The 12,808-nt window shown below is 46.2% G+C and overlaps 1 protein-coding gene across 6 annotated transcripts in view; it reads right to left on the bottom strand.

Moving 5' to 3' along the window:
• EFCAB5 (EF-hand calcium binding domain 5) overlaps positions 1–12,808 on the bottom strand; it is a 65,504-nt gene that overhangs the window by 14,366 nt on the left and 38,330 nt on the right. For all 6 annotated transcript variants that reach the window (XM_039369709.1, XM_039369708.1, XM_039369711.1 and 3 more), the window contains 5 exons: positions 11,931–12,145; positions 9,230–9,386; positions 4,503–4,792; positions 2,352–2,524; positions 856–1,084 (listed from right to left, as the gene is read on the bottom strand). In XM_039369709.1, coding sequence (XP_039225643.1) covers positions 856–1,084; positions 2,352–2,524; positions 4,503–4,792; positions 9,230–9,386; positions 11,931–12,145 — 1,064 coding nt within the window. The remainder of the gene's footprint in view (positions 1–855; positions 1,085–2,351; positions 2,525–4,502; positions 4,793–9,229; positions 9,387–11,930; positions 12,146–12,808) is intronic.

Here is a 12,808-nt window from a genome sequence, read left to right as displayed (position 1 = left end):
GAGTGGAAGTCCACCCCTCTTAAAGCAGGCTGGATGGGGGATTCTGGGAGTGGAAGCCCACCCATGTTAAAGCAGGCTGGATGGGGGATTCTGGGAGTGGATGTCCACCCATGTTAAAGCAGGCTGGATGGGGGATTCTGGGAGTGGAAGCCCCCCATGTTAAAGCAGGCTGGATGGGGGATTCTGGGAGTGGATGTCCACCCATGTTAAAGCAGGCTGGATGGGGGATTCTGGGAGTGGAAGCCCACCCATGTTAAAGCAGGCTGGATGGGGGATTCTGGGAGTGGAAGCCCCCCATGTTAAAGCAGGCTGGATGGGGGATTCTGGGAGTGGAAGCCCCCCATGTTAAAGCAGGCTGGATGGGGGATTCTGGGAGTGGAAGCCCCCCATGTTAAAGCAGGCTGGATGGGGGATTCTGGGAGTGGAAGCCCACCCATGTTAAAGCAGGCTGGATGGGGGATTCTGGGAGTGGAAGTCCACCCCTCTTAAAACATTCTGGATGGGGAATTCTGGGAGTGGAAGTCCACCCCTCTTAAAACATTCTGGATGGGGAATTCTGGGAGTGGAAGTCCACCCCTCTTAAAGCAGGCTGGCTGGGGGATTCTGGGAGTGGAAGTCCACCCCTCTTAAAGCATGGGTGGCACATTGTAGGAGTAGAAGTCCATCCATCTTAAAGTATTTTGCCTGGGGAATTCTGGGAATCCAAGTCCTCCCCTCTCCAAGCCCATAAGGTTGAAGAACACTACCTTGGATTCTTCTAAACGCCCCCAGAAGTGTAGCTAAGGAAGCCTTGATCCCAAAATCAAGACCAGCCACATCGCCGCCCCCCCCCCCGATCCTGGCTTGAATTCCCACCTGGTAGTAACGGATCTCATGGGGGACGAAGATGGTTTTTTCATTCTTGTCCCGGAGGGTGTCCAGTCCGAGGACCCCAAAGACCCTTCTCCGGACATCTTCCAGGGGCAGCACCAAGAAGGATCCCCTTTGCTTGCTTCGGGGGCAATCGGAGTTCCAGAAGTGGATATTTCCGTGCAAGTGAACTCGGGGGACGTGGATGGGCTTGTCATCCAAGGCGGCTGCGAAGCTGTGGGGTGGGGTGGGGGGTGCGAGAGGGAAGAAAAGCTTTGGGGGGGGTAGAAGCAGCTAAGCAGCAGCAGAAGAGGAGGGGGGCTGCCCCATAATTTGCAGCACGGGCGAGTGCAAAATAGCCTACGTTCCACCATGAATGGATCGGATGATTAGATGGATTAATGGGTGGGTGGATGGATGGATGAATGGATGGTTGAGATGGATCAATGCATTGAAAGATTGATGGAATGATGAGTGAATGGATGGAAGGGTAGGTAGATGGCGGGAATGGGTAGATGGATCAAAAAATTGATGAATGGATGGATCGATGGATCGAAAGATTGATGATGAGTGGATGGATGGATGGATGAATAGATGGAAGGATAAGATGGATGGATGGATGGATGGATGGATGGAAGGAAGGATAATATTGATGGATCTATGTTTGGGATGGATAGATGGATTGAAAGATTGATGGATTGAGTGGATGGATGGATGGATGGATGAATAGATGGAAGGATAAGATGGATGGATGGATGGATGGGTGGAAGGAAGGAAGGAAGGATAATATTGATGGATCTATGTTTGGGATGGATAGATGGATTGAAAGATGGATGGATGGATGGATGAATAGATGGAAGGATAAGATGGATGGATGGATGGATGGATGGATGGAAGGAAAGAAGGAAGGATAATATTGATGGATCGATGTTTGGGATGGATAGATGGATTGAAAGATTGATGGATTGAGTGGATGGATGGATGAATAGATGGAAGGATAAGATGGATGGATGAGATGGATGGGTGGATGGTTGGGATGGATAGATGGATTGAAAGATTGATGGATTGAGTGGATGGATGGATGAATAGATGGAAGGATAAGATGGATGGGTGGATGGTTGGGATGGATAGATGGATTGAAAGATTGATGGATCAATGAGTGGATGGATGGATGGATGGATGGATGAGATTAATAGATGGATGTGACGGATGCATGGAAGGATGCATGCATGTATGCATGGATGGGTGGCTGGCTGGCTGGATGATTGGGATGGATAGATGGATCAAAAGTGATGGATTGATGAGTGGAAGGGTGGATGGATGGATGAATAGATGGAAGGATAAGATGGATGGATGAGATGGATGGATGGATGGATGGTTGGATGGATGGATGGATGGATGGATAAGATTAACAGATGAATGCGATGTATGCATGGAAGGATGCATGCATGTATGCATGGATGGATGGATGGATGAATGGACGCTGAATGAGCGTTCCTTACCTGACTCCCGGCATATCCATGAAAAGGATCTGGTTGAGGACATAAGGGGCATCGTCTTCTGTGGAGGCCACATAGCGCAGCAGAATGTCTCCCCGTTCAGGGGCTATGACGTTGTATTCCAGAAGGGCGATGTAGGCGCTGACCTTCTTCTTGTCTCCGTGAGCATCAGTGTCCTGCAAGAGAGAGAGAGAGTCAACTCATCACCATGAATTATGGGGCAGCTTAATCCTAACCCCAATCCTAGCCTAGAATCTTAGACTTGGGCAGGGCCTTACAGTCCCTTGGACTTTAGACGTCCAACACAGGGGCACTGTTTCTCAACCTCGGCAACTGAAGATGTGTGGACTTCAACTCCCAGAATTCCCCAGCCAGCACTCAGAAGAGACTTGGCCCAGAATGCAGTTTTTCTCAGCTTTCCGATAGGTGGATTCTAAATCCCCAGAATTGCCCAGACAGAAAGCAAAAGAACCTTGCCCCATAAGGCAGGATTTCTCAACCTCGGAAGCCCGAAGACGCCTGGACTTCATTTCCCAGAATTCCCCATCCATCTCCATGCTCTGGTGTCTCTAATGAGACGAACCAGTGAGAACTGGCAAACTGACCCATCCATTCACCTGTTCTCCTAAGACAGTGGTTCTCCACCTGTGGGTCGGGACCCCATTTGGGGTCGAACGACCATTTCACGGGGGTCGCCAAACAACGCAGTCCGCCATTTTTTTCCCCTTTTCCTTAGCTGTGCTGCTCCCTTTTATTCTATTGGCTTTTGAAAGCCAATAGAATAGACTCTCTTGAATAGAGTCTCTAATTCTATTGGCTTTCAAAAGCCAATAGGAATTGTCCAGGCTGTCTCTGCCCTGCTGAGCCCGCCAAAAGTCCCAGTCTGCAAATGGTGCTGCACCAGTTGAGTAGTCCTCGACTTACGACCGGTTAAGTAGTCCTTGACTTACGACCGGTTGGGGGTCGCGGCATTAAAAAGGTTGAGAACCACTGTCATAAGAGCTTATTCGCAGGTAGTCCCTGACTTAAAACTGGAATTGGAATGTTGACTTATTAGAGGGGATTTCATATTGTTAATTAGAGCTTTAAAGGGAGACGTTGGGATAAGGGGAATTCTGGTCATTAGATTTAAAATCCTCGGAAATTAGTTGAAAACAAGGACTTTGTCAGTTTAATATTGACAAATTAGACCTATAAGGCAAAAGAAAATTAATTATGATGAATATGTTTATTGATTAACCCAGGTAATATATATAATGGTTTTGATTTATTAAAGGGGATATTGTATTATTAAGTAGATGATTTAATATGGTGGGAAATAGACAACTCTTAGGAAACAGAACATGATTACATTCAAATAGATAAAATGTGTATTTAGTAATAATAATAATAATAATAATAATAATAATAATAATACAAATAGAAATAGAAAGACTGTGGCAAAAGCAAGTAAGGGTAGTAGCAATAGTCACAGACGCCTTGGGTGCAATCCCAAAACAACTGGAGCACCACTTGAACACCATCATTGGCATTGACAAATTCGCTATTAGTCAATTGCAAAAGGCGGCCTTGCTAGGAACCGCTTCCATCCTGCGACGATATCTGTAATACCATCAGATATCCACATCTGCCTATCCCAGGTCCTGGCTAAGGACTCAATAGGTAGACAAAATGCCAAATTCAGTCTGAACATCTGGCTGACTGTGCGATGATCCAAAATAATAAAGTTGGAAGGGACCTTGGAGGTTATCAAGTCCAACCCCCTGCTCAGGCGGGTAACCCTATACCATTTCGGACAAACTAAAAACCGGGTACAAATTAATAACAGGATATGGATTGTTTATGAAGATTGAATGTAATTAAGATACGTCTAAGTCAATGGTTCTCAACCTGTGGGTCGGGACCCCATTTGGGGTCAAACGACCATTTCACGGGGGTCGCCAAACAAGGCTGTCCGCCATTTTTTCCCCTTTTCTTTGGCCACGCCCCTGGCACCCAGTGATGTATAAGTGGTTGGGGGTCACCACAACATGAGGAACTGTATTATGGGGTCGCGGCATTAGAAAGGTTGAGAACCACTGGTCTAAGTGAAAAGTTTATTGATAAATGTAATAAGGATGCTCCGTGACGAGTCTTGCTGACGGATCTACTCACCCTGAAGAGAGCCTTGAAGACCGCTTGGTAGACGGGCTCCATGCATCCGCCGCTGGTCACAGCCGCGTGTTCGATCCGGAGCAGCCATTTGCGCCGGGCGTTCCCACGCAACCGTTCCAGGTGGGGGCGCCCCACGGCCATCATCAGGAACTCCACAAGGTTGTCCAGCGTCTCCTGTTCGGATCCGGTGAGCTCGGACATCACCAGCTCGATGTAGGTTTGGAAGTCCTTCTGCATTAGCTTGACCATCCCGCTGGGGTGCCAGGTGGGAAAGGGAAGCTGCAGCTTAGCTATGGGGGGGGGGGGAGAAAGGGAAAGGGTCAGCCCAGGACACGGGCTTCTCAGCTGGGGACCCAGGAAGTTGAACCTTGTGGTCTCCACTCCCGATTCCTTTCAGAGGGTGCAATTAAAGACGTGCCGTTTTCTTCCACAGCCACGGGGAAAAAAACAGGATCGGACATCGGAAGGGGCACCTTCACCAGCAGAAGCATCAACAACAGGACGACAGAGCTGGAAGGGACCTCGGAGGTCATCTAGTCCAACCCCCAGCTCAAGCAGGAGAGCCTATGCCATTCCAGAATGACAGAGTAATAGAGTTGGAAGGGACCTTGGAGGTCATCTAGTCCAACCCCCCAGCTCAAGCAGGAGACCCTATGCCATTCCAGAATGACAGAGTAATAGAGTTGGAAGGGACCCTGCAGGTCATCTAGTCCAACCCCGCAGCTCAAGCAGGAGACCCGATGCCATTTCAGAGAAGTGGCTGTCCAATCTCTTCTTAAAAGCCTCCAGGGCTGGAGTAACAGGATGTCCTCAACTTACGACAGTTCATTTAGCGACCATTTGAAATCGCAGTTAAAAAAAAAAGGGGACGGATGACCGTTTTTCACACTTTACGACCGTTGCAGCATCCCCAGTGGCCAAATGAAGATGCTTGGGAATTGACTCCACACTTATGACAGTCGAAGTGTCCCGGGGTCATGTGTGATCCCCTTTTGTGACTTTCTGACAATCAAAGTCAACAGGGGAAGCCAGATTCATTAACAACCATGTCATTAACGTAACAGCTGTGGTGATTAACTTAAATAGAATAGAATAGAAGCTGGAAGGGACCATGGAGGTCTTCTAGTCCAGCCCAAGCAGGAGAACCTACACCATTCCAGACAGGTGAATGTCTAGTCTCTTCTTGAAAATCTCCAGTGATGAAGCGCCCACAATTTCTGGTGGCAAGCTGTTCCACTGGTTAATTGTCCTCACTATCAGGAAGTTTCTCCTTAATTCTAGGTTGCTTCTCTCTTTGATGAATAAAATAGGATAATATTAGAATAGAATAGAATAGAATAGAATAGAATAGAATAGAATAGAATAGAATAGAATAGAATAGAATTATGGGTTGTAATTAGAATAGAATAGAATAGAATAGAACAGAATAGAATTAAAATAAGAATAGAATAGAATAGAATATGGAATGGAAAGGAAAGGAATGGAATAGAATAGAATAGAATAGAATAGAGTAGAATAAAATTAAAATAAGAATAAAATAGAATAGAATATCGAATGGAATAGAATGGAATAGAATAGAATAGAATAGAATTAAAATTAGAATAGAATACAATAGAATAGAATATATAAAATTAGAACAGAATAGAACATAGAATAAAGAATAGAAAAGAAAATAGAATAGAAAATAGAATAGAATAGAAAATAGAATAGAATAGAAAATAGAATAGAATAGAATTAAAATATGAATAGAATATGGAATAGAATAGAATAGAATAGAATTGGAAGGGACCTTGGAGGTCTTCTAGTCCAGCCCCCTGCTCAAGCAGGAAAACCTATGCCATCTCAGACAAGTAATTGACTAGCCTTTTCTTGAAAATCTCCAGTGATGGAGTTTTCTTAACAACTGTGTCAAGAAGGGTTGTGAAATGGGGCAAACCTCACTCAAAAAATGTCTCGCTTAGCAACATCAATTTTGGACTCAGTTCTGGTTCTAAGTTGAGGACTTCCTGTATATGTGGCTCTGCCATCCACAGACACATAGAGAGGAATCCTATTTACACACCATTCGAAAGAGACAACAAAAAAGTGAAGAGGGAAACAAAAAGAGCAGAACTCATCCTCCTCAGCAGCCAAGACACAGATAAGCAGGGATTAACACCAGACAAATAATCAGACAGAAAACAATATCCCAAATCAAGACAGTTCCAGGGAGAAAACCAGACTGCCACCAACACTGACAGGACAAATTATTATATAGAAACAGGAAGCAAACCCCACACTCACCAGCGCTGATGACGTTACCTAGTTCAGTCATGAAACGTCTGCAAGAACACAACCAAGCTCAGACAGCATTAAGGACCCCACAGTTGTCCTCCTCCCTCTCCTCCTCCTCCTCCCCCTCCTCCTGCTCCTCTCCACAAACCCTCCTCCCTTCTAACACTGATGATATTACCTAGCTGGGTCATGAGATGTCTGCAAGAAAACAACCAAGCAGAGAGCACCCAGTACCCCACAGTCCTCCTCCTCCTCCTCCTCCCCCTCCTCCTCCTCCTCCTCCTCCTCCTCCTCCTCCTTTCCACAAACCCTCCTCCCTTCTAGCACTGATGATGTTACCTACTTGGGTCATGAAACCTCTGCAAGGAAACAAGTTCAGAGAGCATCACGGGCAGCATTATCCTTCTTCTCCTCCACCCAACTCAGAGAGCACCAAGGACCCCACAGTGCTCCTCCTCCTTCCTCTCCTCTTTCTCTTCTTCCTCCTCTTCCTCTTCTTCCTACTCCTACTCCTACTACTTTTGGCAAACCTCCACCCCCTTCTAGCACTGATGATGTTACCTAGTTGGGTCATGAAACGTCTGCAAAAAAATAATCAAGCTCAGAGAGCACCAAGGAGCATGCTGTCCTCCTCTTCCTCCTCCTCCTCCTCCTCCTCCTCCTCCTCCTCCTCGCAAACCCCCCTTCCTTCTAGCATTGATGATGTTCCCTAGTTGGGTAATGAAATGTCTGCAAGGAAACCACCAGGCTCAGAGGGCACCAGGGTCCCCACAGTAGCCTTCCTCCTCCTCGTCTCCTCCTCCTCCTCCTCTTCCTCCCCCTCCCCCTCCTCCTCCTCCTCCTCCTCCAGGACCACCTGTCTCCCAGCAGTTGTTAAAAATGTGGTGATGCCTACAAAGGGATGCCTGGACTCACCAATTTTGGGCTCAACTGCGGTCTGTAGATAATAAGAGGGACCCTGGAGGCCATCTAGTCCAGAGGTTCCCCAACCTTTTGGGCACCATGGACCGGTTCCATGGAGAGAGGGTTTTCCCACAGACTGGAGGGGGTATAGTTTTGTGTGCTGCCTGCATCTCATGAATGGGGCTTTGCTTGTTTGTGCGGACTGGTTGCTGGCATGCCGCGGCTCTGTACTGGTCCACGGCCCGGGAGTTGGGGACCCCTGTCATAGATGATAGATTGAGATAGATAGATGATAGAAAGATAAATAAAGGACAAAGGATAGAAAGATGACAGACTGAAAAATGATAGATAGATAAATAGATATGGATAGATGAATAAGTAGTAGATGGAGAGATAGAAAGAAAGAGAGGGTAGTCCAAGAACCGTGGCTCTTTGATGACTCGTGGACTTCAACTCCCAGAATTCCTGAGCTAGCCAGTTTTGCTCCATTTTACAGACTTTATTGCTTGAAATCCAGAACTTTGAATAGAATAGAATATGGAAAGAATAGAATAGAATAGAATAGAATAGAGAGTAGAGTAGAATAGAGTAGAGTAGAATAGGAATATAGAATATAGAATAGAATAGAATAAGAATAGAATAGAATAGAATAGAATATAGAAAGAATAGAATAGAATAGAGTAGAATAGGAATATAGAATATAGAAAGAATATAATAGAATATAGAAAGAATAGAATAGAATAGTAGAATAGAATAGAATAGAATAGAATAGAATAGAATAGAATAGAATAGAATAGAGAGTAGAGTAGAGTAGAGTAGAGTAGAGTAGGAATATAGAATATAGAAAATAGAATAGAATAGAATATAGAAAGAATAGAATAGAATACAGAAAGAATAGAATAGAATACAGTAGAGTAGAGTAGGAATATAGAATATAGAAAGAATAGAATAGAATATAGAAAGAATAGAGTAGAATATCGAAAGAATAGAATAGAATATAGAAAGAATAGAATAGAATAGAATAGGAATATAGAATATAGAAAGAATAGAATAGGATGTAGAAAGAATAGAATAGAATAAAATAGAATAGGAATATAGAATATAGAAAAAATAGAATAGAATATCGAAAGAATAGAATAAAATGGAATGGAATGGAATGGAGTAGAGTGGAGTGGAGTGGAGTGGAATGGAATGGACTGGAATGGAATGGAATAGAATGGAATAGAATGGAATAGAATAGAATAGAACAAAGCTGGAAAGGACCTTGGAGGTCATCTAGTCCAACCCCCTGCTCAGGCAGGAGACCCTATACCAGGGGTGGGCAACCTTGGCTCTTTTATGACTGGTGGACTTCAACTCCCAGAATTCCTGAGCCATCCATGGCTCAGCTTGGAAACCTCTCCCTTTCCCCTCAGCGTGCCTGGCTCAGGAATTCTGGGAGCTGAAGTCCACCAGTCATCCAAGAGCCACGGTGGCCTCTCCCTGGGGTAGTCCAACCCCAGCTGAAGCAGAAGCTGCTTTTGGGGAAAGGGTCCTTGCGCTCCTCTTACCCCTGGTCAAGGCTTGTTCTTCCATGCCTTCCTTGAAGGTGCTGAGGACCGAGTCCACCTCCTTCATCTCCAAGAACCCCGAACACTCGTTGTCCCACTTCTCGAAAAGGGCCGTGACGAGAAGCTGCTGCCGGAGCAACAGGGACGTCTGATGCACCTGTGGGGGTGGGGGGGGAGGGCAACATTAGAAGGTCCCTCCTGTACAGGTAGTCCTGGGGCCACCGTGACAATTCTGTTGCTAAGCGAGACGGTTGTTAAGTGAGTTTATCCCGGTTTTATCCCCTTTTCAATCTCTGCGCTCGTTTAGTTTGTAGCAATCGCAACAGCGCTGAGACTTATATAGCGCTTCACGGTGCTTTTATAGACCTCCCTGAGCGGTTTACAGAGTCAGCCTATTTGCCCCCAACAATCTGGGTCCTCATTTTACCCACCTCGGAAGGACGGAAAGCTGAGTCAAGCTCAAGCCAGTCAGGATCGAACTGCTGGCAGTGGGCAGTCAGCCTGCAATACTGTGTTCTAATCATTACGCCATCATGAGAAGGAAGGACGGAAGGAAGGAAGGATGGAAGCAAGAAAGGAAGGAAGGAGAAAAAGGAAAGGAAGGAAGGAAGGAAGGAAGGAAGGAAGGAAGGAAGGAAGGAAGGAAGGAAGGAAGGGCAACAGCAGTTAGACTTATATACCGCTTCACAATGCTTTACAGCCCTCTCTAAGAGGTTTACAAAATCAGCATTTTGCCCCCCAACAATCTGGGTCCTCCTTTTACCCACCTCGAAGGACGGAAGGCTGAGTCAACCTGGAGCCGGTCAGGATCGAACTTCCTGGCTGTGGCAGAGTCAGCCTGCAATGCTGGATTCTAACCACTGTGCCACCAGGGCTTGCTTCCTTCTTGTTTCCCTTCCTTCTCATCTTCCTTCCTTCCTTCCTTCCTTCCTTCCTTCCTTCCTTCCTTCCTTCCTTCCTTCCTTCCTTCCTTCCTTCCTTCCCAAGCAGTAGCACTTAGATTTATCTACTGCTTCACGGTGCTTTACAGCAGTTTACAGAGTCGCCTATTTGCCCCCAACAATCTGGGTCCTCATGTTACTGACCTCGGAAGGACGGAAGGCTGAGTCAACTGAGCTGCTCAGGATCAAACTTCCTGGCTGTGGGCAGAGTCACCCTGGAATGCTGGGTTCTAACCACTGTGCCACCATGGCTTGCTTCCTTCTTGTTTCCCTTCCTTCTTGTCTTCCCTCCTTCCTTCCTCCCTTGTCGTCTTCCTTCCTTCCTTCCTTCCTTCCTTCCTTCCTTCCTTCCTTCTTTCCTTCCTTCCTTCTCTTCTTCCTTCCTTCCTTCCCAAGCAATACCACTTCACAGTGCTTTACAGCAGTTTACAGTGTCAGCCTACAATCTGGGTCCTCATTTTATCGACTTCGCCTTCCTTCCTTCCTTCCTTCCTTCCTTCCTTCCTTCCTTCCTTCCTTCCTTCCTTCCTTCCTTCCTTCCTTCTCCTTGTTTCCCTTCTTTTGCTTCTATGATGATGATCAGCAGCCGCATATAAATTTTAATTAATAAAGAAACAAACAGAGACATGATAGCAGTGTTCCAGTGTTTAAGGGGCTGGTTTGGACAAAATTCAGCAGCACTTTTTCGTGCGGCTGCTGATAAAAACAGGATCGCCAACATGATCGCCAACATCCGATAATGCAGTGGTTCTCCACCTGTGGGTCGGGACCCCATTTGGGGTTGAACGACCATTTCACGGGGGTTGCCAAACAAGGCTGTCCACCATTTTCCCCCCTTTTCTTTGGCCACGCCCCTGGCACCCGGTGATGTATAAGTGGTTGGGGGTCACCACAACATGGGGAACTGTATTATGGGGTCGCGGCATTAGAAAGGTTGAGAACCACTGCGATAATGGATATGGCAGAGGAAGAAGAAGGAGAAGGAGAAGGAGTGTTTAAGGGGCTGCCACAAGGAAGAGGGGGTCATATTGTTCTCCAAAGCGCCAGAGGGCAGGACAAGAAACAACGGATAGAAACTGATCAAAGAGAGAAGCAACCTGGAACTAAGGAGAAATTTTCTAACAATGAGGACAATTAACCAGTGGAACAGCTTGCACCTGGACAGTCACTTATTTGAAATGCTACAGGTTCTCCTGCTTGAGCAGGGGGTCTGGACTAAGGTCCCTTTCAGCTTCTATTCCATTCCATTCCATTCCATTCCATTCTATTCTATTCTTTCATAATTCTATTCTATTCTATTCCATTCCATTCCATTCCATTCCATTCTATTCTATTCTATTCTATTCTATTCTATTCTATTCTATTCTATTCTATTCTATTTTTATTTTGTTTCTATTCTATTCTATTCTATACTTTCTATAATATATGTACTCTATTCTTATTTTAATTCTATTCATTTTCTATTCTCTTCTTCTCTATTCTCTTCTCTCTTCTCTTATTTTTTCTCTTCTCTTCTCTTCTCTTCTCTTCTATTGTATTCTCTTCTATTCTATGGAACACCCAGATACCCACGCCGAATTTTGATTACGTGACCGTCGGGATGCTGCAATGGTTGTGTGAAAGCAGTCACAAGTTGCTTTTTTCGATGCTGTCGTAACTTGAAACAGCCACTAAAGGAATGGTTGTCAGTCCAGGACCACCTGTAAATGAGGAATGATTTGGCGGGGGGAGGGGGGTACAGGGGGCTGTGTGGCATTTACCTTCTCCAGCTGAGTGAACTTCTCAGTGTCGGTCTGCAGGTAGCCCTTCTTCAGGAACTCGACCGCCTTCTTCAGCCTCGGCAGGGACGTCCCTTCGCCCACGAAGGTCTCCATCAGCTGCACGAACTGGGGCAGGTTGAGGGAGCTCTTCTCAAAGGGGCTAAGGGAGGCCGGGGGGCCCCGACCCTGGATTTCGATCATCCCCAGGCGGAGAGCTGGAAAGAGAAACCCGTCCTGCAGCTCCGTTGACCGACAGCCGGCAGGGCCCAGGCCGGAGCAAGAGAGGAGGAGAAGCAGGGCTGGGACACGGGTGGCTCATGGGATTCGGGGGACTGAGAGGGACCGTGGAGGTCTTCTAGTCCACCCCGCTGCCCAAGGCTGTAGACCTTATAGCAGGGGTCCCCAAGCCCTGTGCCTCAGCCCACTACCGGGTCATTAGCTTTCAGAACAGGGGCGCCAAAAGAAAGAAATAACAAAAGAAAGAAAGAAAGAAAGAAAGAAAGAAAGAAAGAAAGAAAGAAAGAAAGAAAGAAAGAAAGGAAGGAAGGAGAGGGGGAGGGAGGAGAAAAGGATAGAAAGAAAGTAGGAAGGAAAGAAGGTAAGAAGAAAGAAAGAAAGAAAGAAAGAAAGAAAGAAAGAAAGAAAGAAAGAAAGAAAGAAAGAGGTGGAGAAATGAAGGAAGGAAGGACGGAAGGACGGATGGAGAGGGGGAGGGAGGGAGGAAGGAAGGAGACAAGGAAAGGAAAAAATTGATGGAAGAAAGGAAGGAATGGGAAAAAGATGGGAAGGAAGGAAGGAAAGAGGGGGAGGGAGGGAGGAAGGAAAGGAAAATGTTGGGATGGATGGAAGAAAGGAAGGAATGGGAAAAAGATGGGAAG

Source organism: Crotalus tigris, unplaced genomic scaffold (genome assembly GCF_016545835.1).
Source record: "Crotalus tigris isolate CLP2741 ecotype Arizona unplaced genomic scaffold, ASM1654583v1 scf7180000021203.308827, whole genome shotgun sequence".
Lineage (NCBI taxonomy): Eukaryota > Metazoa > Chordata > Lepidosauria > Squamata > Viperidae > Crotalus > Crotalus tigris.
The sequence above is the reverse complement of the archived record's forward strand: the minus strand, read 5'-3'. Positions and strand labels throughout refer to the sequence as shown.